At 39.1% G+C, this 21,922-nt stretch overlaps 1 protein-coding gene across 2 annotated transcripts in view; it reads right to left on the reverse strand.

The window, feature by feature from the left end:
- Window positions 1-14,495, reverse strand: part of SOX30 (SRY-box transcription factor 30) — a 24,173-nt gene extending 9,678 nt beyond the window's left edge. Inside the window, exons 1-4 of one of the 2 annotated variants that reach the window (XM_019740378.2) lie at window positions 13,484-14,495; window positions 11,634-11,873; window positions 10,206-10,385; window positions 2,394-2,883 (exon numbers count right to left, since the gene is read on the reverse strand). In XM_019740378.2, coding sequence (XP_019595937.2) covers window positions 2,394-2,883; window positions 10,206-10,385; window positions 11,634-11,873; window positions 13,484-14,495 — 1,922 coding nt within the window. The remainder of the gene's footprint in view (window positions 1-2,393; window positions 2,884-10,205; window positions 10,386-11,633; window positions 11,874-13,483) is intronic. The other variant, XM_019740387.2, reaches the window with a different exon arrangement.
- Between the last annotated feature and the right edge of the window lie 7,427 nt (window positions 14,496-21,922).

Here is a 21,922-nt window from a genome sequence, read left to right on the forward strand (position 1 = left end):
ATAAACAGGTTAGATTAGGGGAGAATATTCTTTATAGAATATTCTTTATAGAATATTCTGTTATCAGTTGGGAAAAGAGACAATAGAAAAATTGAGAGGCAATCAATTAAATTTGTCATATAGCCAGGCTGGATTTTACTGAAATATTCTATCTAAACAAGCATAAATAAGATTATTCATTTATTTGGGGGAAATTATCATCATATGTGTATGCATACAGGGAGAAGTTAGAAAAGTAATCAAACCATATGATAATTTTGAAGGCTGGTCTTCTGTTTTGGAATACTAGCAGCTTAATGGTTATAGTTGACATACTGCTTTGACATTCTTAAATGAAATAAAATTCAGTACAATAGTACTAATTCACTTCATGTGGTTCCTCCAATAGCATCATTACTAATTAGCAATGTGGTATTAAAGATAATACTATAGTTTCTGTCTTCTAAGGGCTTACTTTCCAGAGCTTCCTTTTAAAATGTTCTTTGCATTATCAGATTATTTGTACATTAACAGACAACTCCTGTAAGCCTTGTCGTGAGTAAGGGAGATAAACTTCCTATAATTTTATCTGTTTACTATATAAGGAAACATATCCTGCCCAAACATTCACTTGGCTATATGAGTTTTTTTATTCAAAAGCACACATTTTCCATGTAATTCTCTGCTAGCAACTAACAGCTCCCAATCAAGAAGAACCATTATATTGAGAAGCCTTACTAATAAGTGGAAATAACAAACATGGAATTCAAAAGCAGATAGAAAAGTAAGTTTGACTACTGGCTCTGCCATTTACTAGCTGTGTGACCTTAACAAAGATATTTAACATCTGCTCAATTTCTTTATCTGAAAAAGTGAGGGAGTATTATACTCAAGTCCACAGGATTGTTGTGAGAATTACAATTGTCACAACAATCCTGTGACTTGGGTAAAATGCCTAGCTCTCAAAATGCTAAAAACAAAACAAAACAAAAATGACAGGGATAAGAATGAGATTGTGGGCACAGCCTCTTCTAGGTGCTTCTTTTTCTCCTGTCCTACGAGTAAGTGCTGTCCAAGCCTTGGCTGTATCACAAAATGAATTACGTAACACAGACAAAATTTCTGCAACTTTAGTTTGTGGACCTTAATGGTCTAACTAAGACTGATTGCAAACCTACTCATTTGTTAAATTCCAGCTATGTCCTTAGCACTCTTCTTATATCTAGAAAACTGTAAAATTCTCTAAAATTCCTATAAAATCTCTGCTCCTGGCAGATAGCAGTGAGAAGAGATAATCAAATCCTGGCCTTACAAGTCTCTTGAGGTTTGATTCCTGGAACTGAAAGATTTCTGAAAGCTGCTAAAGATAAAAAGAACCAACAGGGGAAAAAAAAAAGAACCACAGGTAGCAAAATCTCCCTTTCTCCTGATCTGATCCCCTACTTCCACTTTTTTTCAGTCCTGGGCTAAGGACTTGAAAGCAAGCAATCCCATTATGAATTGAAGCAACATAATATATATCTCAAAAGTTATTTTGTTAAAGCATTGGTATACCGAAGTGGGGAGTAGTTTTAATTTCTAAATAACAATACAATACTGGTATCAGACACATAACTCTCCATGTCAGCAGAAACTCTGTCTACATACTTAACAGCAATTGAAAAGTAGAGGTTGATACCACTCTATTAGGATGCTTGCAATTAAAGCAATTAAATTCTATCACTCCAAAATCAAAAGTGACAGATTTGTTTTCCCTAGATACTTCCCGATGGTAATCAATCCCTTGACTGGTGAGGGAAATTTTTTGGTTAAAAGGGGCACTGAGAGGGAGGGAGTGTAACTTTGGACAAGTCATCTAACCTCTCAGATCAAGTGCTCTTCTCTAGACCCTTGCTATTGGAATGTTGTCCACAAACCAGCAGAATTGCCATCGCTTGGGAGTTTATTAGAAATCTGGAAGACCATGTCTACTATACCCTGGTATAGGATACTACTATACCCCAGACCTACTGACTCAGAAATCTGCATTTTAACCAGATCACAGGTGAGAAACAGAGCTTTATACAATAAGGGGGGTTGGCTAAACGATCTTAAGGTCCATTTTAACTAATTTTTCTCATGAATCAGATCTGACAACATTGGAGCCCATATTTCATGTGGCAACAGTCAGCTGGAGCTGAATAGCAGCTGCCCCATTAGATGGAGCAAGTACTCTCTTTGGCTCCCCCAGTCCTCATCTGCACCCCTCAAGTATTTATGTTAACTGCTTGGCCCCGATTCAGCCTCTAATTTAAATTACATTCTAAGCACAATTGAGAAAGTCCCTTTTTCAGTACAAAGGAGATGCCTTCAGAGGTAAACATTCATTGGCCGTATGTATTTGAAGGTGCAAGGAAAAGAAAAAGTTCATTTACCTTGATGGGAAGTAGTGAGGTCCAGGTAGGAAGTAAGGGTGATGAAAAGAGAAGCGCGGCGGTGTCCCAAACAGCGTGGCGGGGTGGCCAAGGGGAGGGGGCTGGCAGATGTGGGGGTGTGGGATAGGCGGGGCCTGGGGGATTGGAGTACTTCTGGGGCAAGGGGAAACACTGGGATACTCCTTGGGAGGTGGGAGGGTCGAGCTTGTGAATCTGACGTGCGCAGTACTTGCACTGGTTGGAATCCTGGTGCTCTGCAGAGAGACAGGTGTGGGTCTCTTCACAGAGCGGTTTTCTCCGGAATGCGGCTCCTGAGTGTCCGTTTGGGAGGGCCCAGCAAAGCGCTGTGGTGGGAGTGCTGGGCGCAGGGGCAGACTTGGAGCCTGGAGGGCCACCTGGGCAGTGCCGGAGACGCTGGGCTGGAAAAGTGTGACGGGGCTTGGGTGCTGGACTGCAGGTGTGGGCAGTTGGGTGGCAGGTGGGGCTTCACCTTTAGAAATAAAAATATCATAGGTCAGGCATTAATTAAGTCACTCCATGGTTTCTTTTTTTCAGTTGAATTTTATAAACTGTACAGCCAGAAGCCTTCACTAACCACCTTACCTAATAGCATCAGCACATCTACTTATCCCCTTTATGGCACTTTGAACAAACTGAAGTCATCTTGTTTACTTATTTTATACTTTGTGATTTCTCTTTCCCACCTAGATTCTAAGCACCATGAAAGGAGAGACCTTTTCTGTTTGGTTCACTGCTGTTATTTCCCTAAATTCTGCTTGACACTGAATGGGCACTCAACAACTTTTTTGATGAAGAAATAAATGAATAAAATTATTGAGTGATGGAGTAAAAGATGAATACACACAAATGCTGGCATACGCATATATATATATGTAAATGTTTCTAAAAGAAATAATATGAAACTACTGACTGGTTATTTTAAGGAGTGGTCATCTGGGAGAGGAGACAGGGCAGTTGAGTGGTAGGAAAAGCTAGACTTGCATTTTATACCTATAAGTTCTGTTTGAATTTTCTATTATCTACATACATTAATTTTATTTTTAATATTAATAGAGGTGTCAGCATAGTGGGCATGGGTCATTTTTCTTTCGTTTCGTGTACGTCTCTATATTAAACCAAATTATGAATGACATTTAATTTTTAGTTGAAAAAAACTAAGGAAACAATCAGTACAATTATTTCACTTTATTGTATTCAATATGAATACAGAGAGTAATTCTCAAGTGAGAATAGGACTTGCCACAGGTCAATTGATGACATATATGAAAGGAATATTATTGCAGCAGGGCACGATGGACATGGCAGAATTTTTAAAGGCAGGGGAAACTTTGATCTTTCTGTTTCTGAAGAAGAGAGGCCTGCTGATTGAGTTGCTGAATTATCCAAATGACACACTTAGCCTAAATTTAACTAATCTTTTCCAAAGAAATAGAGAGAGAAGCCATAGCAATAGAGGCATGACCTAGTTTATTCCAAATGCAGTTCAGTCTCTGTTAATACAGAAGATTCAGACTCGGTGGTTAGAAATGCCTCTCAGAGGCTCAGAGGAAGGTTGAGCTTTGCTCAGCCTTGCCGAGTTAAGGCCTGTCTCTCCTGATAAGGCAGATAATACCCCTCTTGAACCTGGACATAGGGAAACAGGGATACATCCACCTGTTTCAAGACGGCCTCTGACCCAGTGAAGTAGAGGCAACACAGGAGCAGCGTGTAAATGAAGCTGTCCTGATTCTCAGCTGATGGGCTTATGTGGACTAGGCCTCCCACCTGTGAGGCACAGGCCTTAGTCAGGCCTTTCCTGATTGATCAAGAATAATTTCCTTTCTCCTTGTTCCTGCACAGCCTGTAAATCTATCACTTACCAGAAAATAGTATAAATGTTTATTATTATTTACATTTCTGCCAGCCCAACCACGTCATGAAACTGGGAGTATGAGAAGGGAAACTGTTTTATTCGTGTTTGTGTCCACAGTTTTTAACACAGAACCTGGTTAATAATAGCTAAGAACAGTATGACTAGGTGAGAGAAAGAACAAAGTAACAAACAAGCCTATAGCTGATAGCATGTCTACCACTAATCTGGTTTAAAGGGATCTAAACTTCCTCTAAACAACCAAACCAGGCTGACTTATAAAATCTCTCCAAGTTTTATTAATTGAATAATCACTGCACTCAAGACATCTCCTAAAAGTTACCTTTGATTCAGATTTCTCTGCCCTATACCCAGTACAAGAAGCTCTTAATTCTCAGAAGTTGAATGGTCTTTCTAGGCAAAGGAAACATAAATTACAGGAGCTGTACAGACCATTGATATTATCGCAGTTATTGAAGAAAGAAGGGACTCATCTTTTAGCTGATTCCAAATTTCTTTCCTACCAAAGACATTTCTATAAAAGAAGGGGTACCAGTGAGGCAAGGGGTGATAAATCATGCATTTATTTAATTAAACAAAATTTCACTAAGCAACTAATGTGTCAGCCTCTGTTCTGGTCTGAGGTGAAACATTAGACAGAGAGAGACATGGAAGTATAATGAAAACGTCCTGAACGTCAAAATCCAGGTTGCTAAGCAGGAGGCAGTTAACATCCGCACCATCTAGTCATCGCTGATAAACTGTCAGTGAACAGAAAAGACTTACAGAAAAGGCAGAACTCTAACACATCAAACTATAGATAAGGTCTGAAGACCAGCCCATCACCTGTTTCCTCATCTTCTAGCACACAGCTAGATTACATTTCCCAGCCTCCCTGGCAGTTGGGAGTGGCCATGTGGCTGAAGGGCTACCCAGTGAAATGTAAGTAGAAGTGATGTGCACCACTTCTGAGAGGGCCCATAAAAATCTCTCACACCTCCGTACACCTAAAACTAACGCAATGTTATGTCAATTATGTTTCAAACAAAAAAATAATAAAACAACAATTCATGATATTCCATGCTTTTTTCTCTTCTGCAGGTTCATGCACATTACACTGTGGCCTTGGAGGCCACATCTTAAAGATGGCAGAAACACAGGGTAGAAAAAGCCTGAGTCCAGAAATCACCCCTTGGAAGAGAACCATCCACCATTCAGAAACACTTATTTTTGACTTTACATGGATAAAAAATAAATCATAATTATGTTTAAACTATTATGTTTTGGTGCTTGTTAAAGCAGCTAGCATATCTATAGACTAGTATGACAAGGACAAAAGAAAACATTATTAATAGTTTTCAATAATTCCTGCAAATCTCCTCCCATCCACCTCCAAAGATGAAGAGTCCGTTGTCTGTGCTGAATAAACGAAGGATGCAATGAAGTTGTTTTTGTGTAATTGGGATGGATGAACAGTGAAGGAGTGAAGAATGGCAGAAACTGAAAACAGATCAGATTTCTCTATACGAAAAAGCTGTGTGGAGGTTAGTAAGAAGGAGAGGAGGACCAGCATATGGCTGAGGAGAGAGAACAGAGGCAGAGAGAAAAGGAGAGGTTAGAGAGATATAGAGTAAGAAATAAAGATAAAACGACAAAGAAGGGGAATGGAGAACTGGAAAGACCATTAGGCAACTGCTAGTAAGAAAAGTAGGACTTCGGGGAGAGACAAAGCAAGTGAGGAGCTCCAAGAAGACTTACTGTATAGTGAAGCATGTGATTCCTCCTTCCCTTCCCCCTCAAGAAAACCTAAAATAAAGAGCTACATCACCTTCAAGGGATTTTCAAGCCAGATTTGCATCTTTTATGGACATAACACTTTGCTGGAATGGACCTCAAGGCAGGGACAAGATCAGATTGTTTGGATGATAACAGTATCAGAATGATGGAGGTTCGGCTTGCTTTGGTTTGGTTTGGTTTGGGTTGATTAAGCAAGAAGAAGTGGATAAACCAAAATGGCACCTTATGTCTACAACCAACAAAATTAAAATAGTAGTAAACATTTTTTAAACTAAAAATTTAGAGAAAATGTATGCATTCAGGAGAGACAAAGATGTCAACTGAGTTCAGATGTAATAAGGAAAACCAATTTCAGACTTGAGAAATAAAATGTAGAGAAGAAAATAATCTCACTAGAAAATTCATATATGTACAACGTGACACTTAAAAGCCAAGCTAAGATAAATATAATGTCTATCCAAGTTCCAGAAGCCTTTCAAATAAACAAATTTGAATACTTACAATAAAATGAAAATCCTGGCATAACTGGCATCGAAGACATTTGATAAAAGAAAGATATATGAAGAGAATTGTGGACTATCATGCTATAAGCACTTTCAGAAACTAGAAACAGGAGAAGAGCTTGGGATGTGGCATTACATGTGAGAGACAGAGTAAACATTGGTCGTAGTAGGAATAATTCCAAACAAGATAGGTATTATAGAGTTCTCAAAGAGATAGTAAAATCAGTATTTGTATCAATCCTTTCTACAACTCTTATAAACTCTTTGACAGCAGAGACTGTAAAAATGTCTTTGTATTTCATCCCCAGCACAAAGTTTGACCCATCATTGGTATTTAATAAACATCGGGTAGTGAGGGACAGGTAGATAGACACGCAAATATGGCACTGGAATTTACTATAGACTGAGAAGACATCTGAGATAGAAACATTCACCCCAATCAAGGGAGAACCAAATTACATGACCAGATTTCAAATAGATTGACTTAATGAGGCAGAAATGTGCTGGGATAACATAGTTACTGGACAAATAAATGATTGCTTATAGGAACAAACAGCTTTAGAAGAATACACAGTAAAATGAAATAAGTTTGAGTGAGAACCAAATAATTGATATAACTAGAAAGTGCATGACTTCTGTATGTGAAATATTAGGCAGTAGGGATCATAACATTTTAAATTTAATATCCAAACATGAAAAGACCCCCAAAAACCTCCACCCTGGAGTTATTAGATTCTTGGAAACATAGATATTGGCTAGGAAAAAAAAGTTGACAGGGATACCTAACATTAAAAATTCATAGAAAAATGAAGGTCATTTTATATGATAATGCTAAAAACCCAGAAAGAAAAAAAAATACACCTCAAAAACAGTCTTTTTAAAATGAAAAGATGGTCCAAATGCATAAAATGGAGAAGCCCAAGTGTATAAGTCAGACACAAATAAAAATTAGGTAGTCCAAAGGAAAATTGAAGGAGTCACATTTGAGGAACCTCAGTCAATACTAACTGATTCTTTCAAGATTTTTACAGAATGAAGAGAATCAGTGGAATAGTCATTACAGTATTAAAGGGAACTGAAAGGAGAACAGAGAGATTCAATAAACTCCTTCCTACTAAATAAGACCTTAAGAAGATTTCTCAACCCTAATTCATTTCCATAGCATAAAGGTTAAGAATATTAGATCAATTGCAGTATAATGTCAAGCTCACAGAATGTTCTAATCCAAATTGACAAAATGAATATAACTAGACCTTGGGTGGCATTTACCTAAAAACTGTAGAGAGACTCAGTTAGAACTGAGAATATATTAGATAAAGTAGATACAAATTGTCTCTCTGCCAGAGCATTTTTGGAAAGTCAACATAACTCACTATTGCAAGTGGTGACCTTGAGAACTACGTATAGCTTGGCGAGCCTATTTTCTACATCTGAAAAGCTGGCAAAATCTATACAATATATTAATGCACAAAGGTTTCTAGAAAAAGTAGAGTAAATCGTTTCTATAAGAGATAAATCATACTTCACTAAATTGATTTCTACCATGGGAATAAAGCAAACAAGTTTGAAAAATAAAATTAGCATGACTTTATATTTAAAACATAATATAAAATTAGTTGAAAGAAATAAAAAAGGAAGGTATAAAAATTCACACCTGCAGATGACAAGCGATTAAAAGTATGATTCCCCTAGGGATTTGTGCTATAATGTGTACATATTTAAGTTTTATAAATGACTTACAAAATGAAATATACAGTGAAATTTCCAAATTTGCAAGTGATATCAACTCCTGTAAGTAATATAATGCCAACCTGATGAAAACACATTAAAAGAACATATTTCAAAACTTAAAATTGGGCAGCAAAATAACAAATTTCATCATTAACTATTGAGATATATATCTGGGAAAACAATTCCCAAATTATACTTAAAAGGTAATAACTTATGTTTATCATTTGAGATTCAAGAAAAGAATCTTTACTGACACCACGTATCACCAAAAGTAAGAGACAGTGTGAAAAAATAGTGAACAAAAGATTACTATAGTGCCTTAATTTTAAGTACTGTTGTATATGCCTCTGAAATGCTTCCTATAATTCTCCCTGCCCTACTTAAATACAACATCATGGATGCAAGAACTCTGTCAACATTAGGAGAAAATCTTCCAGTTTCTATCTACCCCATATCTTGCTCAGAATTGCATAAAATTAATACAGTCCACCTTCGGTATCTGCAAGGGATTGGTTCCAGGACCCCAGGGGATATTAAAATCCATGGATGCTCAAGCCCCTTATATAAAATGGCACAGGACCATCGGATACAGTTGGCCTGCCACATCCCCAGGTCAAAAACAGTATTTGCTGTTGGTTGAGTCCACAGATGCAAAATTAGCTGAGAAGAAGGGCCACCTCTATTTAGTGAAAAAATCTGCAAATAAGGGAATGCATGAAGTTTAAACCCATGTTGTTCAAGGGTCAACTGTTTGTTGTATAAAACTGTCAACTGCCTCAAATAAGAACATTATTAATAAATCTATTCCTGGGAAGAGAAAACATACAGCATTTCGCAGTGGATAGAAGCAGATGGAAGGGAGGTTTCAGACAAAGGGATTAAGAGAAGAAACAGATTGTGAAAGCAGAAATCATAAATAACAAAGTAGACAAAACAAGGTAAGTTAACACAAACGTAGTAAAGCCTAGGTTGAAATGCACGATGAGAGGTGATACTGACAAATAGTGAAGGGTGCAAGTGCCTGGCTGTGCTGGAAAGAACAGGGATATGGAATCAGCTTTCTGCACCTTCCCTTTCAATCTAGACATCTTGAATGTGGCTTTGTTGTTATCAACTTCTAAAATGCTACATAGAAAACAAGTGAAAATGCCAAAGATTCTAATAAGTCAATTTTCAAGATTCCTAAACCTCTTAGCATACAGGGGTGCCCTTACTGCTGGGAGGAGCTGAGCAAGTGAATACTGGAAAGAGCAATAGTTTTAGGTAGTGAATGTGAAAAGCTCTGCCTAAGAGATGGTTAAAACAGGTTCTGGAAGGACCAATAATGGATAGCCTTATAACAAGTTAAGTTACTAGATTCTCAATTTTGGGTTCTTAAAAGCAGGAGACAGGGATGTTGTAAGGAACTGATAATAGGGGAGAATTTAGGGAAAGACAATATAATGAACCAAACATTTGGTAGAAAATAGATTACTTTCATTGCTTTTCTAGAGCAGCAAGAGAACAGTCCTAACAGATCAGTCATCATTACTAAATTCCAGGACAGGATGCCTCAGACCCCATTAGTAAGGCATTCTTTAATGCCAGTAATAAAAAGATACTCCTATTTCCTATTGAATTACTTCAGGCATTTCCTGCATTATCTGCCTAATCTGTGGGTTCATCCTGATTTGCTTAAAAGGTCTGAGGTTTTATACATGGAATATTTGCTACTCGGGCTAACCAAGTGCTTTGATGTGTACTGAAATTTTTTCTTCTCCAATTTAATGTTTCACTTTCTTCTTCATTTTGTTTTTTACTTAACATTGTTTTTCTAAATTCTTAAGCTAACAGAATCGAAATTTCAACTTAAGAAGCAAAATTTTCACACAGTTATTTAAAAATTCATAATCTACAATAAAACCAACTCACCAACTGGATGAGTGATGGTGTTCTGTAGGCTGGGAATTACCATAGAGTAGGTAGGTGAGCGATAAGGATAAATTGTTGTAGGATTTGTAGAGATGATATTCTGTGTGGTACCAGAAAATACACTGGAAACACTTAGAGGGAAGCGTTTTCGCTTCCCTGGCCGAGGCTGATAAACCCAACCTATAGAAGAAGATACACTTTTTAAAATTTGAATATATAGACCCTATTTAGCCTTTAAATAGTTCTTTTCATAGTAAGAGTCCAAAACACGTCTAAGATTTTTAAAAAGTTATTGTCTAAGGTATCTTTTCCAGTTCTATGATACTCTTTCTGTGCATTTTAGCATATATATCCATATAGCTCCTAACTAGTGGTCAATGTTGTAACCTGTAATTCAAAGGAAGAGCAAGGTCAAATGTCTTATATCCAAAGACACATACTGAATTTGTGGTTAAAGGCATTCAAGGCATTGAGTTTGAATCTTAAAGCTTTTCCTCTACCTAGAAAACAAGGCTCCAGTGAGACAGTATTCATCTCTTCCTGTTTCCTCACTTTTTATGAGATACAATTGTCTATATCTTACACTGAAATGGTCACTAACGACCAGTCATTATTTTTATGTCTAGTTCAGGAAGAATCACTCTCCTGGCCTTGGCAGTCTCCAAGTCCACCAGCAACCCAATTTCCTTCCAAAGTCAGATGAGTGGCCTTATGGCAGTTGTAACCACTGTATAACTAGGAGAATCACTCGTTCCCTATAATCACTGCCTCTGACCATTCCCCCCTTAGAACCTTTGTGCTTGTGTTTTAGAGAAAATAATTCTTTTCCTACTATGCACAGTCACGTTGGCCTTACACTGTGCATTTACCAAAGCTTAATCTTAATGTCCTTACTGCTGGAGAGGAAATCAGAATTCATTTCAAACGACATTGTGGTGAGGATAAATGTATCAATCAGAAGGCACGACTTTGTTCTGATAAGCATATAATATTGAAATGGAGCATGGTGTTAACCCCTGCATTCTCATTGCTTTTAAGTGTGCAATGCATATTTTTTCTATTGCTATGATTTTAACACTTCATTTTCTAGTATATTTGCAAAATTATAGCCTAGAACTCTGGAGCTTTACCTCCATTAAGTTTATATCTACATATTTAACCCAAATCACAGTAAAACTGTATGTCCCCTGGTTTGCATTAGTTAGAAATATGAGACCAGATATCCCTCTAGTTGGTTCTGTTTAAGGAAACTTATGCCCAGTATCAATTTAATCAGTAGTACAATATTAGCCATTATTCTCTTTATTGTACATATCAGATCAGAAAAGAATTACACATTTTTGTCTTTCAATCTCAACCTAACCTACTGTTTACCTAAATAAATTTAAAAGAAACCAGAAAGAAGCTTTGTTCATTTCCTTTCATTACCAGGAAATTCCTCTCTGTGTTTTTCTTTAATCTTTTGTGCTTCATCATAATAAGGTTTCTTTTGTTCTTCACTAAGTTTGTTCCATTCTAACCCGAGCTGGACACTGATTTCTGCGTTGTTGGCTGCTGGGTTAGCTTTGGCGAGTGCTGGCCGGTGGATCCTTGCCCAAACCATAAATGCATTCATGGGTCGCTTCACATGACCATTTCTGTCTTTACTGAAGGGAGTATCTGGTATTCCTACATGACAAAAATTAAGAGACTAATTAATGTGACACATACACGCAATTTGAAAGTGAGGTGCCCCTCCATCTCTATCTATTTTTTAAATATCTGGAGAAAACATACACTTCAATATAGCCAAAGAACACCAGTATTCCAGAATTCCTCATAACCCCTGAACTCAGCATTCTAAGTTGTAGCTTAGAATGACTCCTCTTTTCCTCATAAGAATAATATTGTTGAAGATATTGTGGAAGAAATAATGTTGAAGACACAGTAAACTGCTGGCTTATTCTTTGAGTTTTATTAATAACTCTTACAATAATTAACATGTAATTTATTTCCCATTAAAAATATTCTATCAGTGGGGGACAGTAACTAAGACTTTTTCATGACTATTGTCCCAGCACTAGGTAGGCGTTCTTAAATGTTTAAAGGAAGTGATTTATATGCCACTGTAGTGCCCATTCAAGTAAAAATATTATAATACTATATTAGTTGTATTTCATTATGAATGTGAAGCTGCTGCCAAGTGGGTCATCAACATTAGTCCCATGTCCTGAGAGAAAAACAAGAGAAAAATAATAAAAGTGACTTTTTGAGAGTCACAGATCCAGCTGAAATCACAATAAAGGAAGCTGGCTAAATTCACATCTCTTACATAATTCATCAAAAATAACTGTCTATAAACTTCTTATATTGTTTCTCTTTGTTTTAGGGTTACTTGATATATAATAAAACTTTTTAAAAAACACAAAGGATGAAATAAATATTATAAAGAAAGCTTTCCCTTCCTCTCCTCTGGAAAATATAAACAAAGTTTAAAAACTGCTGAAAATAAAAGCATGAGGGTGGGATGGGGAGAAAGAATAAATATAAAATTGAATGAAAATATGAAGATTAATATGACTTTCTATGACATTCATTGGCATAATGTTTTCTCTGAATTAAACATTAAAATAAGAATTTTCTAACTATATATTTGGAAATGGATAAAAATATCTACTTGCAGTTGTCATTTCTTTGAAAAAAAATTTCTAGCTTATTCTACAGTATTTTCATTTTCAATATTTTTCTAAGTCCTTAGCTTGTAGAATACTAAAATGTTACATTTAATCATGTACTATTTTCTCCTAGAAAAATGTGTACTGTTCATTTTTAAAGAAAAAAAAATCACCTCTAAATTCAGTAAAACGTTCCTATTTAACCATTTTTTCATTAAACATCATTTTTTCTTCTACTTCTTGATACACATAAAAACATTGAGCTACTATAATACAATATTTTAAAATGTTGATTATCTGTAGCATATAAACTGAGGGCTTTGTGTTGTCTAGCAAGAATATTTCTATTTTGGTATATTAATAGACATTAGTCACATCTAAATCGCAACTTCATTGGGCCTTAAAATAGATTTTTTTTTTAATGTTTGGGAATCTTTAATGGGTTAGTGTATTTTACTGATATACGTACAAGTCAATCAGCAGTGATACCTGTGCAGACTCTGCCCTGAAAAGAATCAGTTCCATGATTTTACTTTTCTAATTTAGGCTTCTGAACTGCTGACATGTCAGCTATGGGTCAACAAAGACGAAATTTGTAAACCACATTCCCCTGCTGTCTAATACCTGCATCTGAGGGAAGCACGGTGAGCGGGACATCTTTGGTTTCAATTTTTACAGAAGGCTCCAGTAAGGATTGCATTTTAATGGGCACTGGTGTCAACGGGACCTTGGTCAATCGGATCAGCTCTGAAGTTGGAGGTCCCTGAAACTGGATCCGTGCCCCAGGGGGGACGGTATGGAGAGTCAAAGGGATCCTGAGGTCTTGCTGGTGCGGCCCAAAGGCGCTGGACGGCTGGGCCAGGATGACCTCCTTGCTGCCATGGACCAGTCCATTAGACGCGGACTCCACGCCAAGTCTGCAATCCTCGTGGAGTCTCTCGGGCTCCTCTGTTTTGATGATTCCTTCTCTGACGGCAGTCAAGCTTTTGCCTTCCCCGCCTTTCACCTCGTCCCTCATGACCTCCTCCGCCTCCAATTTGCCCTTCTTCTCGTCCCATCGGCAGCTGTCGAGAGCCAGCCCAGGGCCTTCCACCTTGGCCGCCCTGGAGGCCCTATGGCTTGCCTCGATGGCCCTCCCAGGCCCCACCGAAGGATCCAAGTTAGACCCAGGCTCCTGCTTCTCGGCCTTGACGTGCAGGGCCCGGGGCTGCATAGGATGCAACTCTGGACTGCAGGGTGCGCCCTCCGACGTGGGTGGCAGCGGTGGAAGCAGCAGCAGCTCGGGTCTCAGCTGTAGCAGTCGCGCCTGCGCGGGCGAGGCGGCGGCGCCTTCGTCCCAGGCCTGGGGCAGTGGTGGCCCTGGCGACAGTAGCAACACCTGCTCTGGCTTCACGTGTAGTAGCCGCCGCGCCGAGGGCAGTACGCCCGACGCCGGAGCCTCCCCGCACGACGAGGCCACGGTCGCAATGGCGGCTGCGCACGGGGCGGGCGGCGACGAAGGGGGCTCGACGGCCACTGCCCGAAACGCGGTGCCCTCGACTGGCAGCGGGGGCGGAGCTGGGCGCAGTGGGCGCGGCGGGGTCGCCCGCGGCAGTTGGCGGGGCTGAGGCGGTGGCTCTGGCCTGGCTCTCTCCATGGGGGGATGGGGGGAGGGGGACACCCTGGCCTGCTCCTGGTCAGGATTGTGAGCTCAGCCGTTTGTTGGTGACTTTCCTCCTCCCCCTTTCGGTTAAGACCCTTCCAAGGCCTTTGCTACCCAGAACCCTACGCGGTTCAAAAAGCAGCCCTCCGTCGTGGCCTCGCCCAATCACAAGCGTCCCAGTACCCCCCGCCTGCCAATCGCAGGTGCGTTCTCCGGCTCCTCCCACCCTGTGCTCTTGCCTCGTGCAGAGCCCTCGAATCACCCGCGATGGCCAGAGCTGTGGCACGTGCTGCCCATTTTCCCTTCCCTGACTCTCCCTCTCTTCCGGAATTCTCTTCGGTCCGTTGTCCTTAGTTACCCCCGCCCCCGCCCAGAGTGCCCGACAATGGCGTTGCCCAGGAAACTGCGGTTCGACGCTGCTGAACTCCAAGTGGTAAAGTCACGTGAGTCCCCTGCGCGGGCTGAGTAATGGAGCCTTGTACGCGCGGTTTGTTTGTGCTGACAGAATACACAATGGGCCCTGAGCATCACTGGAAAAGGGGGAAATTCTGTGACTTCTCAATAATCCCATTAGTTAGTTGATTCCCTTACTGGAAAGGGAATTTGACTTTGTGTGATTACTGTGTTAGTTAAACTTTACATTAATCACTAGCCCTGTGGGCCCTACTTGTAAAATACGTCTAAAATTCATCCACTTTTTCTTTCCTCCGCCATTGCTTTGTTCCAGCTTCCATCATCTTTCGCCTGGGTACTGCTGTAGCCCTGCACACAGACTCTCTGCTTTCCACTCTTGTCCCTTACACGCTAGCTGCCAGGGACCTCCCCAAAATACAAATGTCCTATCACACCTCAGGCTCCTAAATCTTGGCTCCCCATTGGCCACCTGACAAAGGCCTAGAGTACTTGTTAAAGCCTATAGAGCTCCAAATAGCTTGGACTCTAGTACTACTGCTATTCACTACTCTAGCCCTGGCCCTGTGGGGTCCAGCCACACCGGCTTCTCATCATTCTTGCTCCTACCTCAAAGGCCTTTGGATATGCCACCAATGCTTGTCCTCCCTCGTGTCTCCTTAAGTCCGTCAGCTCATTTTTCAAAATTGCAGCTCAGCTAGCACTTCCTGGGAGAAGTACTGTCTGACTGAAAATCAGATCAAATCTCCTTTATGTAGTCATACCTCCATCACTTCTTGTAAAGCTCTTACCACAATTCGTAATTTATATACATATGTAATGTCACACTATTCTGCTGCCTCCCCCACTTGACTATCAACTCTTTGATGGCAGACTGTGTGTGTTTTGCTCACCACTGAAACCCCAGCGCTGACCATAGAGACATTCAACAAATACTTGTCAAGTGAATAAGGACTGCCACAGTCTAATGATGAAATAGTAATAATCACTACTTATTCTAAGGGCTTACTGTTGTGCTAGGCTCTGCTCCAAGTCCTTTCCATGCCTGTGCCTCTTCTTTTACAAGGACTGTGTGTATTTCCATTAAATGTCACCAAGAAAAAGAAATCTTGTATTAACATTTGCTATATTTCTAAAAGATGTCCTAACTAAAAGCGATAGATTTATCTTGATGCAGATGATTTTTTTTAACCAAGACAAGTTATCTCTCAGAAAACCTGCCCCAATTCTCTTTCTAATCCCTGTTGTCAAATGTGGCAAACAGTTCTTATATCAGGCAAGTACACAAGGGCAGTGGTTCTCAAAGTTCCTATCTCAGGAACCTTTTATGCCCACAGAAATGATTGAAGATCACAAAGAGCTTTTATTTATGTGGCTTTATCTATTAATATTTGCCATGTTATAAATAAAAACTGAGACATTAAACAATGTTTTGTTATCAATTCATTTAAAATATCAATACTAAATCCATTACATGTTAACATAACACATTTTCATGATAAAAATATTTTCCCCAAAATTAGAAGGGTGGCATTGTGAACCAATGTCTGACTTAATTTTAAAACAAAGCAAAACAAAACAAAAAAACAGTTGTATTCTCATGTCTTTTTCTGCATTTAATCTGTTGTCGAATTGATGTGCTGTATAGACTCTAGAAAGCTTCACTGTACACTCATGAGAGAATGAAGTGAAAAAGGCAAATATTGTCTTAGAATTATTCTGCAAATTGTATTAACCTAGCAGATCTCTGGGTCAGTCCCTGAACCACACTTTGAGAACTGCTGAACTAGGGTTTAACCGAAAGAGCCAAGTACAGACATAAAGGCTGATGAAACACAGAAAAATAAATCAAGTTAGTGTTGATTTTGTGCAAGTCTAATTCATATTCCAACCTGAATTAGTAATTTAAAAAAAGTGACATGACAATTCTCTGTGACAGCAATGTAAACAGTATACAGGGAGTGTGTTTTCAACGGAAAAGCAATCTTTTTTTTTTAAAAAAAACAAACAGCTTTATTGTAAGTATATAATTAAAAGTAAAATTCAGTGAGTTTAAATACATTTATAAAATTATATAACCATCACTCAATCCAGTTTCAGGACATTGTCTTTTAATTGACAATGTTTTGTAATTTCCAGTGAACAGTTCTGCATTTCTTTTGTTAAATTTATTTCTGAATATTTTTTGATGCTGTTGTGAGTGTAATTGTTTTCTTAACTTCATCTCTAGTTAGTTGTATATTGATTCTATATTCATATTTTTTTGCCTTGTTGCACTGCATGGAAGCTCCAGTTCAATGTTGAACAGAAGTGGTGACAGTGGACATCCTTGCTTTGTAACCAGTGTTAGGCGCAAAGCATTGTCTTTCATCTTTAAGCTTGATGTTGTGTAGCTTTCATGTAGCTGCCATTTATCAAATTAAAGACGTTTTCTTCTATTCCTTGTTTGTGGAGAGCTTGATCCTGAATGTTTGTTGGATATTACCAAACGCTTTTTCTACATCTATTGAGATGATCATATGGCTTTCCTTTGTTCCAGGGGTCAGCAACATTATCCAGAAAGGGCCATATAGTAAATATGTTTTGGTTTTGTGAGCTATATGATCTCTGTTGCAACCAATCAACTCTATTGTAGTATGAAAGCAAGTATAGACAACATATAAATGAGTGGGGGTGATTGTGTTTCAATAAAACTTTTTTTGCAAAAACAAAAGGTATTCCAAATTTGGCCTATGGCTGTAGTTTGCTGACTCCTGCTTTATTCTATTAATATGTGCAATACATTAATTGATATTCAGATGTTAAACTAATCTGCATTCCTGGATAAACTCCACTTGGTCATAATGCATAATCCTTTCTATAAATTACTGGATCCAATTGCTATTTTGATAAAGAATTTTAGCATTTATATTCATGAAGAGTATTTGTTTATAGTTTCTTGTGATATCTTTGTCTGCAGCTTTGGTATCAGGGTAAAATGAGCTAGAAAATGTTCCCTTCTCTTCTATTTTTGAAAGGGTTTGTGTTTGATTGGTATTATAATTCCTTAAATGTTGATAGGATTCGCCAGTAAAGAAAGTCATCTGGGTGTGGACTTTCCTTTGTAGGAAGATTTTTAAATATCTCAGTTAACTAATTTCTTCATTTGATAAAGGTCTATTCAAATTTTATATTTCTCCTTGAGTCAAGTTGATCATTTCTGTCTACGAATTTGCCTATTTTAACAAAGTTGTCAAATTGTTGACACAAGATTGTTCATAATATTCCTTTATAATCCTTTTAATTTCTGTAGGGTTCAAAACATTTCCTCTTTTCATTCCTAATTTTGGTAATTTGTATCTTTTCTTCTTCTTGGTTATTTTACTAAAGTTTTATCAATTCCATAGATCTTTTCAAGGAGCCAACTATCAGTTTCCCTGATTTTCTCAATTATTTTGCTGGTTTTTTAAAAATTGATTTCTGCTATGGTCTTTGGACTTGGATTAGGAAATAATTCTTCCCAAGCAAATTACTCAAAAATTACTAGATTTCCTTTTACCTTTAATTTCCATTGCTTAGGAATGAATAACTATATAAGCTAAATAGAAAGTCAGTTCACATTTCAGGTTTCACTTTTATATGGGCATGAAGATTTCAAATTCTTTTCAATAAACCACCCCAGGCACTGGAAAAATTAAATTAAAACATGTCTGCCTGTATCAATTTTGCTACCAATTTATGGTCCATTCAGGGCCAAATTATTATGAGGCACTCAATATGCAGCCCTATAAATAACTCGTAGTTAGTTATGTGGTGGAATTTGTACTTCATTGAACATAATTCTGTTCCTGTATCAATAATAATATTTATATCCATTCAAGATAGCACAATGCCTTGCTTTTTCTAAAAAGGATTAAAGCTCTTTGTGACGATTTAGGACCTCAAAACATTTTATGGATACCAAGTTCTTTGTTTTTCTTTTCTTCATCTATCTCATCTTTTTAATCAGTACCGCATATCTAAAATATTGAAGTAGATTCTCAGTTGGCTAGCTGCCTCTGGGTTTTCTTCACTCTCATTTACCCTTCACACCATAGCCAGATTAATTTTCCTAAAATACCATTAGATAGATCAAGGCCAAAGTCCTTACCTTGTACTTAATATCTTCACGTTTCATTTTGTGTCTTATAGTTTTTTACCATTCCCTACTTTCTCTGTCTTTGTGGGTCTTCACATGTCCCTCAATCTACTTTGCATATATTACGCACATTCCTGAATTTATGCCAAATGTCATCCTATTTTTTTTCAAGTTCATCTCATCTATGTGAATTGCATTTTGATCCAACTTAAACCTGATAAACAAGATGTTAAGTGGGATTTTTCCCACTTGTTGCTCTGAAATTGTACCAGAGGTCCAGAACTGAGAACATAAGATGTGAAGTAGCCCATTTCTAAGTTCAAAGAGCCCCTACTAGTTTGGGGCCAGCTACCACCCTGAAAGGCTTGTTGGAAAAAGCCAGAACCATACCTGCTCTATCTATCTATTAATCACCTTCCTACCCTGAGGTGATACAGGAATGGGACTGAGAGGGAGAAAGTTGCCTGCATTGGCGGAGCACAGTGTTCTTGACCAAAATTTGAATACCAGTACTAACACATTTTACTAACCTGGAAGTTATGGGATCTGGCCAAGATTCTTTCACGGAATTGCTAAGCAGCAAGAAAAGAGAACATGAGAGAGCAGTTAACTGGGGAAAATGAGGTTATTATTTATTTTTACCCCAATGAATTAAGACTTCTAAAAACCCAATTTCATATACAAAAAAGGAAATTATTGGCATAATAGCTCAACAAATATTTATTGGTTGCTTCCCATGTGCCAGGTATTGTTTTAGGCATGGGGGATATAGCTTTGAAAAATATTAAGCAAGGTCCCTGCCCTCCTGGAAATTGTAAGAGTCCAGGAGAAGCACTGGCTGCAGGCATGATGCCCAAGGTCATCAGAAATATTTTTCTCCATCTCTCCAATGGTTCCCTTTGTATTGGCCTAATTCCTATGGGCATGCTCTTCCTTCTTGAAGACAATGTGGCCACCAGTGTAGTTATTCTAATAGGAAGAGAGTCTGTTTTCCCAGTCCTTCTAGCAGAGTGCCAGACAGTCTCGGTGGCCTGGCTTGTCAGGTGCGCATCTCTGAACCTGGCTGGTCAAGTCTTGGTTATTGCTGAGGCCACCACAAATATGTGTGCTGTGTTCACTGCAAAGAGGACAAGCAGGGGCTGAAATCTAGTGCAGATCGTACTTACCAATCCTTCGCCTGATGCATGCCTATGTCTGCCAGAGAGGGGGCCTTTCTGTAATCCAGTGAGACACTACAGTGGTTCTGGTCATGTGCTCACCTCAGAGCAAAGGTGAGATCGGCTTATCCCCACATGAACCAAATGGTCTGAGGTTGAGGAAAGGACAGTTGGGGTGCCATTGTCAGAAGACAGAAAAAGGGATGCTGGGCAGGCAAAAACCACAACTTCAAAACCATGACAGAATGAGGCAGCCTGTTCCTGGAAACATGTACTGTACATTACTTCCAGCCAGAAATTTGATTAGAGTGGTTTAGAGCAGGGAAGGAGACTATAGAGATAAATTATTCCTTCTTCTTATCCCCTCCACCCTGAATTTCATTTACATAATGCAGCTCTTAGTACAAATGAAATGAGTCAGCATCGGGGAAGGCAAACTGAAATATGACTTCCATACTAAAGGCAATTTTTTTCTTTTTGTCAGCCTCAGTGAGTAAGTGACCTTTTTAGTAACAGAAAATTTTTAAAAATAGACATCAGTGTTCAGTTAGGTCATAAATATCTGTTGTGTACAGGATTTTTAAATTATTTTTAATTGTGGTAAAATACATATAATGTAAAATGTACCATCTTAACCATTTTAAGTGCACAGTTCAGTAGTGTGAAGTATATTCATATTGTTGTGCAACCAATCTCCAGAACTCTTTTCATCTTACAAAATTGAAATTCTACACCCATTAAACAACTCCCCTTTGCCCACTCCCCTTATCCTAATAACTATCATTCCACTTTCTTTCTTGATGAATTTGACTACTCTAAGCACCTCATTGAGTTTCCAGAATCATATAGTATCTGTCTTTTTGTGACAAGCATCATTACCACCCCTCTCCCCACCCCCAGTACAACCCAGACCCATTACTGAAGGGCTTGGAGTGGGAGGCCCTGGGTCTGCTCTTTCATGCTGCTCCCACTCCAGCACTGTGGAGTGGAGGTGGGAGGCATGGCCTGGATCTGAGGTCCTCTGGATCAGCCCTTCTTTTCAAGGTTAATTCTTGTCCCATTGAAGTCTGGGCTGGGGTGTAGGAGAGGCAGAGGCCTCCTTATATAACTGGCCTTCAACCTGGTGGTGGGAAGTCTTCTCTCTTCCTGCTTTGACGTGGTGTATGGTTGTCCTGGGGCCATTTTTAGCATTAGGTCATTTAGGATCTTTGAAGAGGAGCAGCCATAGCTCCTTTGGTTCTTCCAGCTTTGTCTCCAAATCCCCTCCAGGAGGGGTGACTTCACTTGCCCCGTGACCTCATAGGTAGCTACCAGCTCCTGCCTTCCCCTCTAACTACTGAGCTCCTTCTTATGGAACTGATGGTGATGATGACTTTTTCCAGGCCTCAAAGTCTAGGGAGAACTGCAGTGAGATGTGCCCATCCTTTCCTCAGCACATCACATGGCTGCTCCTTCTCATCTACTGGCCTACGCTGCTCCAGAAACCTCCGAGTATAATGTAGTCAGTGATCTCTACATTCACATACAGTCCCAAACTTGAAGGGAGCGGGAGAGATGATACCTCTCATCATCTTCCAGTGACTCTCCTGGTGCCTTCCTATGGTGGCAGCACCAGGCAAACTCAGCAGGTCCGCAGCTGGAACGTGAGGAAGCAGTTCTCCCTTCTTGTCTGCAGTTGAAGGCATCCCCCTCCCCCACCTGCCACTACTTGTCCTGGGGGTGGGGTGGGGGCTGAA

The sequence above is a fragment of the Rhinolophus sinicus genome, linkage group LG10 (assembly GCF_036562045.2).
Source record: "Rhinolophus sinicus isolate RSC01 linkage group LG10, ASM3656204v1, whole genome shotgun sequence".
NCBI classification, from domain to species: Eukaryota; Metazoa; Chordata; class Mammalia; order Chiroptera; family Rhinolophidae; genus Rhinolophus; species Rhinolophus sinicus.